Source organism: Furipterus horrens, unplaced genomic scaffold (assembly GCF_987537825.1).
Source record: "Furipterus horrens unplaced genomic scaffold, mFurHor1.1.pri manual_scaffold_2, whole genome shotgun sequence".
NCBI classification, from domain to species: Eukaryota; Metazoa; Chordata; class Mammalia; order Chiroptera; family Furipteridae; genus Furipterus; species Furipterus horrens.
The window spans coordinates 23,017,108-23,032,871 of NW_028327172.1; the positions used below are offsets into that span (position 1 = coordinate 23,017,108).

The 15,764-nt window shown below is 31.9% G+C and overlaps 1 protein-coding gene across 2 annotated transcripts in view; it reads right to left on the reverse strand.

Annotated features, from left to right (window-relative positions):
• The window catches only part of ELP4 (elongator acetyltransferase complex subunit 4), a 223,004-nt gene that overhangs the window by 127,158 nt on the left and 80,082 nt on the right, over nucleotides 1-15,764 (reverse strand). For both annotated transcript variants that reach the window (XM_090267603.1, XM_090267602.1), the window contains exon 7: nucleotides 15,056-15,244. In XM_090267603.1, coding sequence (XP_090123729.1) covers nucleotides 15,056-15,244 — 189 coding nt within the window. The remainder of the gene's footprint in view (nucleotides 1-15,055; nucleotides 15,245-15,764) is intronic.

Sequence of the window (15,764 nt, forward strand, 5' to 3'; positions counted from 1 at the left end):
CCCATTAAGAAGAATATTAGATAACAACTAGCAGGCTCTTATCATTTCATTTTTGGGATAAACTCAACTGGGATGAGTACTCCTCTTGTGGACTGTCAGAAGAACAAGCACTTAAAAAGGTTACTGACAATATTACTTAACCAAAAAAGGTCAGATTTCCTTTTATCTATAAATTGAAGACTGAGCCTTTGTATCTAAATATCTGAATCTAAAATAATAAAAGTCAGTTTTTGTGGGAATTCAAGTATTTAGGATTTCATATATCTATATAAAAGATAGGGTTTTCTCAATTACACAAACAACAGAAATTGTGAAGTTTAAGGATGTCTTCCATTCCAGCAGTAGACAAGCAAAGTCTTGTGTATTTCATGGTCAACCTGAAATTTTTTATTTCAAAGAGGGTTTTCTTCCTTAGTTTAATCTTAAAATTTATTGGTAACCATTTAACACCTAGTATCAACATTACAGGAATTTTAATAAGGTAGTTTGCAGGAGATTAAAAAAATTAATTTCTACTTTGCAGAGGAAAACTAATGGATCCCAAATATAAAAGATGTGTATAGCCTAGATTTCAAATCTCAAAACTCATACGTGTATTTGATTCATTATAGTATTCAGTTCTATAGGTTTATATCATAGTTATTTACTACAAACTCAATTCTATTTGAAAACCTTTCATAGAGTATTAGCATAAGAATAAAGTTTTAGTCATACTATTAACAGAAAATAAGTTATATTTAACAGTGACCTTACTCCCTTCTGTACAGTAGTTTTGGAAAACAGTTTATGTAATGTGGTAAACTGGATCACCTGTGAAAGTTGTAAAGGTATCAGAAAATGTCTATAGAATAAAAAGCACTGGAAATTACAAAAAATTGAAGTTTCTGACTATTTTAATTAAAGACTCACATAATCTTCCCATTATTTGTAAAAGCATAAAAGACATTTGGGTATGTAGATGTACATTAAAAAACAAACAAACAAACAAAAATAAACGGTAAAATAGTGTTACAGATTGCTTCTGTACCTCCAAGATTCATAGAGTATGTTCTACTGAGGTAATCATACCTCAAAACAACTCTTGTCAAAAGGTCTTCAAATTATAATATTAATATTAAATGGTCTTTTAGGTAAAGGTAGGTGAATTTACTTGAAAGAATCTGAAATTAGTGATTATAAAAATAATCTTTAAAAGCATAAAAATTACAATGCACTTTAGGAGGAATACACTGTGGACAATAAATGGTCATAATATAACCTGCAGTGTTGAGAAAGCTTTAGCATAATGATCACAGCAGAGGCCTTGATACTAGAACTTCCACAGTTTCATCCTAACAGATTCTAGGTGCATTTATGTTACTAGCCAAGACACAAAACCTTTTTGGCCACAGTATACGTAGTTGAAAATGGAAAAGTAAAGCTATGTTCGCCAATTGCTTAGGCATAAATTTGAACATAATTTAAAAACATTTTTGAAGTTGTTACATTACAGTTCCCCATAAGGAACATTTGAATGAGGACATTCGGGATTCATCAGTATGAGTAAATTAATGATTATACTACATGCATGGCATAATGACATCACCCACGTATGTACAATTATACTGCCATCCCTCCTCCTTGCCCATCTGGATGTGAAAATCTAGGATGGTTCAAAAATCCTTCTTACACTGACAAATCTCCCTTCACTCCTGGGTGAAAGTTGTCAGCTCTGGACAGGAGCCAAGACATGACTAGGAGGGAAGCCAGAAGAGAGGAGAGCCAATGTCCAGGAGTTTTAAGAGTTTGCTGGCAGTCTCAAATAGCATTGTATTAAGTTACATAAAAGGCTCTTATAACATTCTGTTGCAGTGTAATTTCTTAATTAATAATTTAAAATTTAAATTATGTCAAATGCTGTTGCAAATAAAAGGTAATCAGATTGTCCAGTTGTCTACTTTCATAGTCCAATTTTACAAAAACTTGAGATTTTGTTTTGATTCTTCCTTGTTTGGTTTCATAGAATGTTTCCTGTTTGCTTTTACAGAATAGTAACCTCTTTTTACTAGGACACACCAAATCCATTAAATGGATTTTAAATAAAGGAAGATTAATTTAATGCTCCCTTCCAATTCAAAGCTCATAAAGCCAAAACCATGAACTTTGTTAAAAGTTAAAAATTCAACTACTGCCATATAAAGCTCCCTCTGTTTTTTAATATAAACAGTTCAGCTATCTATTTAGAGTGGCCAAGGAACAATCAGAATACCTCAAACTTTGAAATTCCTTGGACCTAATTATCTCAACAATATAAAAGATATACAATATGTATCAATATCAAACATACTTCCTAGAAAAAATTAACAAGAGAATAAAAAAATAATTAACCAACCACTTAATTATTAAGGAGCTTGAAAGGAATAAACCAACTGACTTAAAGCATTTATGCGATGCCTCAAATAATAAAGACAACAAACACAGTATGAAGGGTAGAGCACCCATTTGAGTATGGCACACACATCCGATCTGGGAATTCATAGCACAAAAGCATGATTTAGTTAATGTTGAAAAGTTAAAGAAACATTTAAGTTCTTTTAATTTGATCCTACTATATGACATGATGTGTGTGTGCTCAACACCTAAAGTTGTAATAACATCTGAAAAATTATATGTATGAAAACATGATCATCCTAAAACTTACGACATTTCTTTGTCACATAGTCAAAAAAATAAACTTGGGTAAAAGGATAAATCTAGAGATTTTTTAATGAGGTATTTATTTTTCCATAATTATTAAGTTCTTCATTCTATAGAAATCAAGATTATGAAATAATAAAATTATTTATACTGTTTGTAATTTTTTGCAAACCTTCACCTTTCTTCCCCAGAGTAGTCACTTACTTCTATGGATTAGATTTTTATTTTCTTAAAAGAAAACTGAGCACAGGGAGCTCAGTTGCTTAGAATATCATTCCAATATGCCAAAGTTGAGGGTTCGATCCCTGGTTAGGGTACATACAAGAATAAACCAATGAATACATAAATAAGTGAAACAACAAATTGGTATATTTTCCTATCTTTCTTTCTCTCCCACTTTCTCTCTCTCTCTAAAAATCAATAAATAAAAATTAAAAAACTTGATAGTAAAAATAATGTGGTTCAAATATTTGGAGTTTAAGAAAGAATATAATTTTATTAAATGAAACTATACTAATAAATATTTATAATAATATTGATACCTTAAGGGAGGTATTAGAGTAAATCTTTCTACATTTAACACTGAACTTTATTCAAAGTTATACACAGTTTTAAAATATAAAGGAAATTTTGTAACTGATATACATGTGGGGAAATCATAAAACACACACATTTTGGTTCCATTTTCTAATGGTTAAAATATACCTAGGAACTACGTACATATACTTAACTTCAAGAAAAAAAAGAAAATGCTAACTGGCCAAATTTTGCTAGAATTAAGCAATGGAGCCACATTTTTTGTATTTTCTAATTGATCAAATACTTGATATTGTAAACTTTAATATTAAAATATTGCTTCTTTAAAATTGAAGCATTTTTAAAAAGAAAACTTTCAGAAATGCAATTTACATTTATATTTGCCTCAAATACTATATACTTTGCAGAACATTTATTTATATCATTTTCTTTTTCAGTTTCATTCTATAAAACATAGTCTGTAAATTCACAAAATTGAATGAACAAAATACTATAAAGAATGGGCTAAACAGAATAATGGTATGATGATAGTTAAAATTATTTTTAGGCGTTTTTCATAAACTATGTATCATCTAGTTTCACATTAGAGAAATTATTCATATAAAATTTGTCTGTATTTTTTGCTTAAAAATGTTTTATGGGTAACTTCCTAAACCAGAAATTTGTTGCTCACTACTTTACTCTTGAAATCTTTAAAATGCAATTCACAGATGTTCAGAACCTCACACATACCCTGCCCGGGAAAACAATTGCTAATATCCAAATATCAAACAGAGCACCCAGCTGATGTTTGTGATGCAGTGGTAGGTTAAAGATACTAAAGTTTAAAATCAGCTTAGAATAATCCCATATTGAGTATAAAATTATAGCCTGTCATCAGGAGCAGGCTGACAGAGCCAGGTCCAGATGGGAAACTGGCTGGGAAAAAGCTGAGGCAGGTGGGAAAATGACAGGAACCGGACGGAAGACAGGACTGCTCCCTCTGCTGGCCAGGCTCTCACCTGCTGGACTTTTAAACTAATGACTTGCTTTCCTTTCATTATTTAGGATAGAAACCAATAAATTATGGAAGGTGCTCCTTCTTCAGTTGGTTGTTCTGTGTTTGCACATTTGCAGACTCATGGCATCCTATTTTTCACCAGATTACTTGTCAGAAATATAAAGATCCGATGTTTCATCAGGAGATCCAATTATTTATCTTGTGATTTAATTGTATTATAAAAAATAAGCAAATGTGGCAATGCCTTAATAACATAAAGATCTTTAAACATTTTTTTTTAAAAAGCTTTTGAATTAGATTTTTCAAATAAATACTTTCTTGAAGTAAAAGAGATTTTTGGGCTAAAGATTTCACAATCTCCTTCTCAGGCTCTGCACAATTCCCCGTAATGAAATAATATAGAAATGAACCATATAAATCAACTATACAGGGAACAAGGAAACAGCATGTCACAGCAAAACAGCATAGATGTACAGCGCCAAACCTATCTGATAATCTAATGATCTGAGTTTATAGATATTATGTCCTGATATGTAGGAAATTAAGAACTGACATTTACACAAAAATTTGTTAAATTTTACAGAAAAATTATTCAATATTTGATTTTTAGTGTAAGTTAATAGCTGCAGCAAAAACATTTAGTAAAAATCTGTTCTAAGATTTTGGACTACAACCAGAAGCTCCCAGAACAGGAGGGATCAGCTTTTTCACCCACTGTTCTCATCTGAATCCTGGCTTATAAGCTATTCCAGCTCCCAGCTTTCCAGAAGGCTCCATCCCAGGAATCCCTGCCTGCCATTTGGTTTGCTGATTTTAATCTCTCAGGACTTTCTTACAGTGGCTCTACTCTGCTGAACTGGCACTTCCTTCTAGAAGTGAGTTATTATTAAACCTGTAGGTCAATTGTGGCACTAACAACTCTTTGGAAGCTTTCAGCCACAGTGTACAATTTGCTAGTCTAATTAAATATTAATTCTAAGTGTTACATTTTGTGGCTAAGAGCTTTTATTTTCCATCATCGGCCTAGAAGAGAAAGAGGTTACAAGGCTAATTTAATCTCTTCCCTGTCCTCCCCAACATTAAAGATTAACTACATACAGTGCAAAAATATTATTAAAGAAGCAGGAACACCTTAGATAGTAATAATAACGTAATTAATAGCACAGGGCTAAAACATAACATTGGGAATATAATATATGACCTCGTGTTTAAACAACTTTAAATTATAATTAGTTACAAGCACGTTTGATCTCATTCTTTTCCGAAGACAGTGACATTTCTTTAAGGGAAGGTATGCATCCAAGTATATAAATGGAAATAATTCAAAACTTACTTTTTCTCATAGGCATGCTTCGATAGCTTGTAACACCCAAGATAAAAGGCTTAGTAATATTACTTGTAAAATAATGCAAAATTAAATGAAATTGTATTTCTTTTCTGTACATGAAAGATGATGGAGTAGAGGATACCCTGTAATAAAAATGTTGAAGATCCTTCCCCCTTTCTTCTTCTACCAAGTTTTAGTGGACTGAACACAGAGGTCCCTCCCTGCTTCTCCTCCCAGAACAGTTGTGCCCAGGCCTGGACAGTGGGCATTATAAAGACTGTGCCGTCCAGCAGCCAAGGATTCCATATGCCCAAACAGATGACTCAATCTCCATACTGTGATGAGACATTGCCATATTTCTATCAATGATACATTTGAAAACGTTGGCTCTAAATAGTACTTTAACAACTGCCATCATTACAAAGAACTATAGTGTGAATTGTGATGTGAACTATAACTTTAAAAAATTATTTCAGGGTGCAAAAAATCAATTAAAACAAAAATTATGTTTATTTTTATGGCTTATTGAATATGCTTTGGTTAGGTTAAGTATAACAGAAGGTTTCTAAATGGTAATTTTTCTTTTAAAGATGCACATTTGTAATATTGACAATTTAAAATATCCTTTTATTTAATATGTATAGTTACACTAAGATAAAATGGTACACAGTATTACTAATGCTCTATACGGACTGAAACATATATAATTTGGAGTTTATGTAAAAAGTGTAAAACATTCTTGACAAACAAGGTGAGTTAAATACATATGTACAATGTATATAAGCTAAAATTAGATTTAAAAATTTAATCATATAGCAGTATGCATAATATGAAAGAGAAGAAAAACTGGAGTTATAGAATTTATAGATGCCAAGTCTATAGTAGCACAGTTCAAACAGGGTTCTATTATTTGCTATTGTACAAAAAAAAAAAAAAAAAAAAAATTCTGTTTACCACTCATCAGACTCACATGAAACTACTAAATTTTCAAAAACTGGAATTTGACAAATATGGTATAAAATTAAAAAGAGTTTAATATGAGTCAATTCATTTTTAAAAAATTGCTTCTTTAAAAATTTTTAAAAATGTCAGTTTCTTACAACTGAGTTCAGAGTAGTTGAGAAGAGCTAGAAAAATTAAAGACAGATTCTCAGCTGAGAGTATTTTTAAAAAAGGAATTCATGAAAAACTGACAGCCAAAATATATAACTTTATCATTAAATCTATAATTTTCATCCTTAAATATTCTCATTAATAAAGTACATTTAAAAAGACCATTTAAATAGACTGAGTTATATGACAGAAAATGGTGTTATGCTTTCCTCTAACGACGCTTATATCAAGAATTAAAAAGATTTTCCAAAATTTTATAGCTGTGAATTCACAGAAGTCTGTTGTTCCTTCACCATGCAATTATTCTTAGTTCTTGTTTTAAGACTAAAAGATTTCACACTGAGAGAAATTCATAGGGCTACTGGAGTCCACATTTCATAATCCCATATTAGTGGCTAGTTCTACATTGCTTGACTTAAGAGTTTAGTTGCTAAAATGTTCAGCATGAACACAAAAGTTTATGGATGTGAAAGGTTTGTTCTGAATTTCTCTATGCTGAAACATACTTTATCATTCATGTCAGTGGGTTCAAAGCTATAATACATTAATATTGTAGAAGATTAATTTGAAAATACTGTATATAAGTTAAAATAACACATTAAATAAAACCTTATTCAATTTTCAAGAGACATTGTAACAAGGCCTATTTTTCCCCTCTTTTCTTTAGAGAAGGAATTTCCTTAGGTTCAAGCTAACATGCTAATAAGTTTTCTTCACTGAGACAGCTGGGGGAAATTCCACAGAACAAATCGTTGAAAAACATTGGTTATATGATAAAAATTTAATAAGGAGCTAACCGACCAAGTGCCAATGATGACCAATAAAAATATGTTATAGTCCAGTTTAAAATCTAAAATCTGTTCTGAATAAAAGAAAGTTTAAATACTTTACCAAGTAATGTTCTGTAAGCAAATACATTAAATGCTGGCAATACTTAGAAATTATTCTAGAATGAGAAAATGTTATTTCATATTTTATTATCAATAATGTCAAAGAAGGTTTTTATCCCTGCATTATTAGGATTAAGGAGAAATTTAATAGGTTATGTTTAAAATTTCTTAAAAATATAGATTATGAAAATTAGAGTAGACAAGCAATAATAAAAAGTAAATATTCTTAAAGAAAGAAAAATTGTAAGAAAGGTATAAAAAAAGCTTTCCCTGTTTTAACCATAATTCTAAAGTCTTCAACATTTCCTGACATTTTCAGGTAAAAGAGCCTTTAATTAATAAAAGATTCAAATCAAGAACCTGTCACCGATTGTGTAAATAAAATGCATAAGCAAGAGGAAATGTATTTTCCTATCACCTTGCCAATGAAATCACAAAAAGGCATAAACCTAAGTTTTTATTTCCAAAAAGAATAAATGTTATTAATCACCATTTTTCTCCCCAAGCACATACAGTCACTGTGAATTAGAAAATAAAATTAATTTACATGGTACAAAATATTTCTAAAATTTGGAGGCGGAAGACAAATTTCACTATTAGTAAGCTAGTTCCCATTGATAAGACCAAATAAATAGCTTCCTATCCTGCTAGATATGTATATTAAACAGTATCCTATTGTAATTGCCTCAAAGTTATAAAAAATCTCATTAAAAACTTTTGAAGGTATTTTTGTCTTTCTCTGTCTGACTTATTTCACTTAGCATAATACTCTTTCACTTTGTAAATTATATAAATGTCTAATCACTATGTTGTATACCTGAAACTAATATAATATGTCAATTGCTATGAAAAAAAAAATTTAAGAAGTTTCAAAGGGTACACAAACATTTCTGTTTCCAAAAGCCAATGGGGAAAAAAAGCAACAGAATGAACTATTCCAACTGTTAATATAGAAACTTATACTTAAATTTTAAAAAGTTGAAATAATATTCTCATACGTAAGATAATATATAGTACGAGTTTCAAGGTAGGCTTGTAGTTCTTTTTCTTAGAAGTAACCTTTCCTCCCCACCGTCCCCCGCCCCAATCCAGGACAACCTCCGCCTGACAACAGAGTTGTGAACAGTTGAGTTGTGAGAATGTGAGCAGCTGCAGTTATTATAACGAAAGGTCTGTCTACTGCTTGAGTCTGAGAGACCACATGTTCGGCTGTCCTCTCATCTTGCCATCCTCACCAATTAACTATTAACATGGAAGGCTGTACACATGCTCTTGGGGGCTCTTTAACAGGCTTCTTGGCGAGTGGAACAACTACACAGCAGGGATCTGGGAACTGAGTGATACTGGGATATAGGGGAGCCGTCCGTAGTTCTGCTCCTTCGAATGACACTTAACTCCACAGTTCAGCATGTAACAAAGTCTGTATTTAACGCAGCCATTTCCATATACATTTTTAATACAATGTCTCTGGGAAGATACTAAAACTATATTCCAGAAAGAGACAATATGAGTAACACTACAACTTTACAGGTAAAATTGTTTAGGGTGATATATATATATATATATTTATTTAGACATATATCTTATGAATAATTTTAGTGTTTTCTTTCTTAGCAGATGTTTAGAATTTATTTTTATACATTCATTTCAACATATGCTTGTCATTTTTTCCTGTGCTATTATGGGGGATAATCTTTAACCCAAAGGAAATAAAAAATTTCAAGTTCAAAGTGTGAGGCTGAACACAAAATATTTCAAATGTAAATTTAAAAATAATTCTTCTTCATTCTACTTGAAAAGTCTTATTATAACAATAAGTTAAAGTCAGTTTTGAATCTGTGTCATTATTTTCCCTATTTTAACTTTTTATCCTTTTTGCAATTCTTTTAACTATGTGTTTCTTTCCTACAATAAAATTAAACATGGGAAGCTTGCCAAAAGTACAATAAAGGGTAACTAATCATTATTGTACAAGTCTGACAGAATGCTAATAACTCAAGTAAGAACACTGATTGGCTGTTTTACCAGTCTAAGAGATATAGTTATTTTATATAACTTTCAGTCTAGTGTTACTTAATATAACATATTCAAATAAAAGTACCACAATTCTATTATGTACAGATATTTAATTATATGACAAAATTTCCAAGGATATCAAACTACATTTCTATTTCCTTCCAGAAAGCACTTTACTATCAAATTGTAAGCTTGAGTGGGCAAATACCTATATATGCTAATTTCCTGCTCTATCCATGCTATCTTTTACACTGCTGAAAAGCTCTGCAAGGATAGAGACTTTGCTTGTCTTGTTCACTACTATACCCCTGTGCGTGCCTAGAACAGAGCCTGCAATAAATATTTGCTGAATGGATGAGCTAAGTTACCCTTAGTCAATCAATCACCATTTAAACCCTGACTTCTGCAGGGATGGCCCTGGCTACTGTGGAGAGGAAGTTAATGTATGATATTAAAAAGAGTCATGATACAACAAGGTATGCTGTTACTAAGATTTAGATGGCCAACGGACTTCATCCATGCCTCCTGGTCTGTCTCAGACTTAACCTGAGAAGACCTTGTGTTTTTCAGAAAAAGGGACAGAAAGCTGAAGATTACTATTGCTTTGATAAACTTGAACACTTCATTTTTTGATGAACATGTACACTTTTTTCTATACAAACTCAATTTTGGAGGTTTAAGTAATAACAGTGAAAACGAAAACTGTTAGCATATATTGAGTGCCTACTATGCGCCAGACTGTCAGTATTTGTTATTGATAATCCTCTCAGTTGTATATTCTTTGCCCCATTTTTACAGACAAAAAAGCTGAGGCTGCGAAAGACTTGATTAAGACCATGTAACTAATTGCGTCTATCTGCCTCTAAAAGCCCAGGCTCCTTCTGTCACTGAATCTGATAAATGTTACTGTGTATACATATAGTCTCCTTAATTTTGACCTTATTTTATTACTTCCATTGAATAAGCCCCATAGCACAGTGGTTAAAAGTATGGTAATTAGAGGGGAATGCTTAGGTCTAAATCCTGCCACTCAGCTAAATTTTCTGTCCCTCATGTCCTTATCTGTGAAATGAACATGATAGTATTAACCCTATAGGGTTATTAAGAGGATTAAATGAGTTAATATATAAGAAGTTCTTTGGATTGCAACTGGCCCATAGAAATCACTATGTAAGATTTTATTAAATAAATTCACAGTCCCCTGGTTCTGTGTATTCATATGGCTTCTTATAAACTTTGTACACATACTGCTTCCATTGCTTAGTCTCTTTCCTTAGTCTAAACATTGAGATTTTCCCTACCAGTCTTTCAGACTTATTGACAGGCTTATCCCTATTTATATCATGACTGGTTTATGTAAACTATTAAGGTTTATAATTTTTCCTAAATATTTTGTTATAAAAACAAATATATGGCCAGGTGTCATGTTCAAAGAGCAAGAAAATAATTTATTTGTTTTTTTATAGCTCAATTGATGTTAGGGTCAGAAGACTACTGTATTATAACCAGGCAAAATTGTCTAGGGAAGTGAGCATCATCGGTCTGACCCTATGTTTTCTTATTTCCATTTTCAAGTAGTCTTTTTACTGGTGTTTTCAAAAGCAAAATTTAAATGACAGTGGTACCTTGGTACTCGTCGTTAATTTGTTCCAGAACTCCTGACGAGTGACAAAACTGATGAATACCGAGCAAGCAACGAACAACAAGGCATTTTCTCTTGTGGGGTGGCGTCGTGACTCATACAAGCTCTAGCAAGGGCAACGAGTCCCGAGCAACTGCTGAGGGCTGCAACATTTTTTTGCTCATCAGAATACTCTGAGTACAGGATCAGACAAGATCTGAAGCCGATGAGTAACGAGGTATGACTGTATATCTCTTCCAGTTATATAAGCATTTAAATATATCTCTAAAGTACCAACATTTAAATATTAATATTCAGACATCTAGGCCACCTTACCATTTAAGTCATTATTTAATCAGTGGTAAGATACAATGACTTGAGGTCATTTAATAGTATTACTGATGGTCCCTTACAAAGAGGCTAGAGGAATCTGTCACAAACATTCACACTGAGTTTGGAATCTCTTCATTAAGTAATAAAGATGATCACTACTAAAATGACTTTTGAAAAAATTTTCTCCCCCACCCCCTTTTTTGCATAGGTCCCTTTGGAATACATAAAAATTACATATATAACTTTTTCTTTGCTTGCAATTACACATATGGAAATAGGCTTTCATCTTTTTCTCCTCCTTTGTGTAGAATGTAACTCTTTGCTTAATCTTTCACATGTCCTAACTGTCAAAGGCTTTTTTTCTCTTTAAAAATATTGAATAGCAGCAACATTAGCTTAGAACTTTTCTTTCTAATGGAAAGTTACTGCTATCACATGTAGTTAATAATTCAAGACACATAAAGATGCAGTGTGACAGAGAGGAAAGAGTTAAACAGATCTGAGTTTGACACTAGCTTTATTTTATTTTATTTTATTTTATTTTGGTTTTTCAATTACAGTTGTCCCCTTTTCCCCTAATTTCTCTCCCCCACCCAACCCACCCCCTCTCCCGCAATCATATCCCTCCCCGTTGTCCATGACACTAGCTTTAAATGTGTAATAGATGTGTGACTTCAGAGAGTCACTTCATTTTAATCTTCTTTGCAATGGCATTAAAGCTCTGTCGCAGAGATTTTCTGAAGATTAGGGAAACTATATAACATAACAGTGAAGATGCTAGAGTCAGGGAAAGACATGAATTCGAACATGACTGGCCTTGCCACTTACTAGCTGTGTGACCTTGTGAAAACAGAGGTAAGGGTTGTGATAAGGATTCAAGGACATAATACTTGCGTGGTACTTGGCATGTGCCTAATAAGTATTTGTAGTAACAGCATAGCTCCAGTAGTATATGACTACCAGTATTAACACCAGTGTCTGACAGATCTGTTTCAGGTTTATTCGTCATCATAATCAAGAAGCTCATTAAATCTGACCAATCTGTTATTAAAGCATTAACTTCATAATGACTTACTTATCATCATTAACAAGGCAAACTAAGTATGTGTACAATGTCTAAGATGATTAGAGAAAGAAGTTTCCCTATAATATTTGTGTGACTTAAAATTCGTAATAGTAAGTTTCAAGCAGTCTGTGAAAAGCCCTTAACAGAAAACAGTTACGCTCTTATAACTATTATAAATAAATTCTACTAGCTGAGGAGTCAAAATTCATTTCTTATTTATGCTGAACTCTTCAGTCATAGGACTTGAAATATACTATATATAATGTATATAACTAATGTAACTAAATGACATTTTAATAAACTTTCCATTTGTAGACAGTATTTGGAAATGTTAGAACAAAAATACTAAAACCACATAAATTTAAATAAAGTTTCAAGCAGTTTTAAAACCAAGTATTAGAAGTAATTTTCAAAGAATCGATATTGCTTTAACATTTTTTCCAACATATAGAAAAAGCCTAGGTACTGTGCTAGAACTTTGTATACTTTATTGTATTTAATAATATATTATTACCATAACCCTAAGCTGGGTAAGAAAGGAGAATTATAAATATATGGCCCTGCTTTTATGAAGACTACAATATATTAGATATATAAGATTATATGAAATCACATGTTTGAGGTAGACAATAAGGTAAGTACTTTGGTAGATAGTACTGCTGATAAAAAGAGAGCTAGTGAATATAAAGTGAGTTTACCATATAATTAGGATGTTAACTAACAAGCCAAAAAGTTTGAGAACACAAACTAAAGTGTAAAAATTCAAATTGGAACATATCAATCCATTTGAAAAGATAAAACTATAAATGTTTTGGAAGAAAAAATAAGAAAATGATTGACAGAAGGCGAAGACTAGTAAGATGGGAGAAATGGGGAAGAGGAGTCACTAACCATTAAAGAAATAGATAAATTAAACTTCATCAAGATGAAAAACCTTAGCTCTTCAAAGATATTTTTAAGAAAAGACAAATCACAAACTAGAAGAAAAATATTGCAAAGTTGTACCTAAAATGTACTGTATAAGAATTTTTAAAACTTGATAATGAGGAGATAAACTAATAAGAAAAACAAAAAAAAAGGCCAAAAGACTAAGACAAAAGATAGACAAATAGCCAACACACACATGGAAAGACAGTCAACAGTATCAGTTATTAGAAATGCAATTTACCACAATGTCATAACATTTCATATAGACTACAATGGCTAAAATAAGAGACTGAAAATAAAAATTTTGGAGAGATATGATTCCTAGAGGGACAAAAATATATATCCGCAAAAAGACTTCTACATTAATGGCCATAGCAGATTTATTCATAATAGTATTAATCTAGAAACAACACAAATGTCCATTGGTAAGTGAAAAGATAAAGAAATTGTGGTATAGTCTTACAATAGAAAACAAATTAATGATAAAAATAACCTCATGACACATACAACACTGTGGATGGTGATGATATTAACCAATGTGATTTTTGATATTATGTAAATATTTGGAAGATCTGCATAACTCAGTGAAGCAATAATTTGCAAATGACTAAGGAATGATATTTCAATATCTTGAGCTGCTATCATTACTGATATCATTGCTATTTCCTAGAGAAGTAAAGCAAAACAAAACTCAAAACTTCTGTAATGAAAGTCATTTCAAATCAAAGTGTTTTAGTATGTGCATTAAAAAAAAATTTACCATCTTATCCATTTTGAAGTATACTGTTTATTGGTATTAAATACGTTCATAATGTGTTACCATCATTACCAACCATTTCCAGAATTCTTTTCATTTTGTGAAACAAACTCTGTATCCATTAAACAATAGCACTCAATTCCCTCCTTCCCCCAGTACCTGACAACCACATACTACTTCCTGTCTATGATTCTGACTACTGTAAGTACCTCATACTAATGGACTCACAGTATCCTCTTGTGACAGACTTATTTCACTTAGCACAATGTCCTCAAGATTCATCCATATTGCAGCATATGTCAGAATTTCCTTCCCTTTTAAGGGTGAATAATATTCCATTGCAATATAGGCCGCATCTTGCTTGTCCATCATGTGTTGATGAATACTTAGTTTGCCTCCACATTTTAGTTATTGTGAATAATGCTACTATGCATATAGGTCTACAAATATCTCTTCAAGGCTCATGTTTAGATAAGTTTATGATTAATTAAAAGATATGGCAAAAACCAACCTCACATCACAACAATACTAGCAAGTTTACAAGAAAGCAAAGAAAAAAAAATTAGTATAGGTGGACTTATCACATATTCACTGTATATTACAGCCACAAATACATGGGAATTTAATAATCTAAACTACAAGACATTTTGCTGCTCTAGTGTTGATAAGCACCTGAAATCTCTTATATCTAAGGGACATAAGAAAATAATTTATCAGACTCCGAAAGCATTTATATTTTGCTCTTCACTATGCACCACTAATTAGGGGAAAGTGGTTTTGAACAGTTCTTACCTGGATAAGATGCGTTGGCATAGTGATGACACAGGCCGAAAGGGAGGTGCGCAGAAGACCACGAAGAACATAGAGGAATTTTGTAAGGCTGTGACTGTCACCACAGTTCTCTGTACAGCAAACGTCATCTCCCCACAAAGGTGAACCAAGATTCTGGATTCCTATTCTTAAAATGTTCTTCTGTTTTTTCTAAAGGGAAGTGGAGGACAGGTAAACACATTGTTTTGTTAACCAACTTTGCTATTTCTTAATTTTATTTATAACATAAAAAGCAGGCAATGTAGATACGGTAAAAAATTTTATGTACTGTCAGTAACAAACAATATAAAGAAAATCTAGATTACAATAGTTTTTTCTTTCTTTCACTTTTTAGACTTTTAACAGTGAGTACTCTAAGAATCTTTTGGAGGCGGTTACAATACATAAACTATTAGTAAAATGAGGAAGACAAAGACTCATAGTCTGGACTGTGTAACTAACTAGCCATACAGTTCAGGTTAAGCTACATACATTACTTAGGGCTTAGTTTTCTCATCTCTACAATAAGAAGAAAGAACAGGGCTCTATGAGAACATATAATCCTTCAAATGTACAGGGACACAACATCTTGGCTACAACTGAAGAATGAGATTACAGAAAGAGTAATCCTGACTCCAAGGACTGGAAGCATGATGACACTATCAAGGAAGCTGGTCCAATTGTTCCTTTC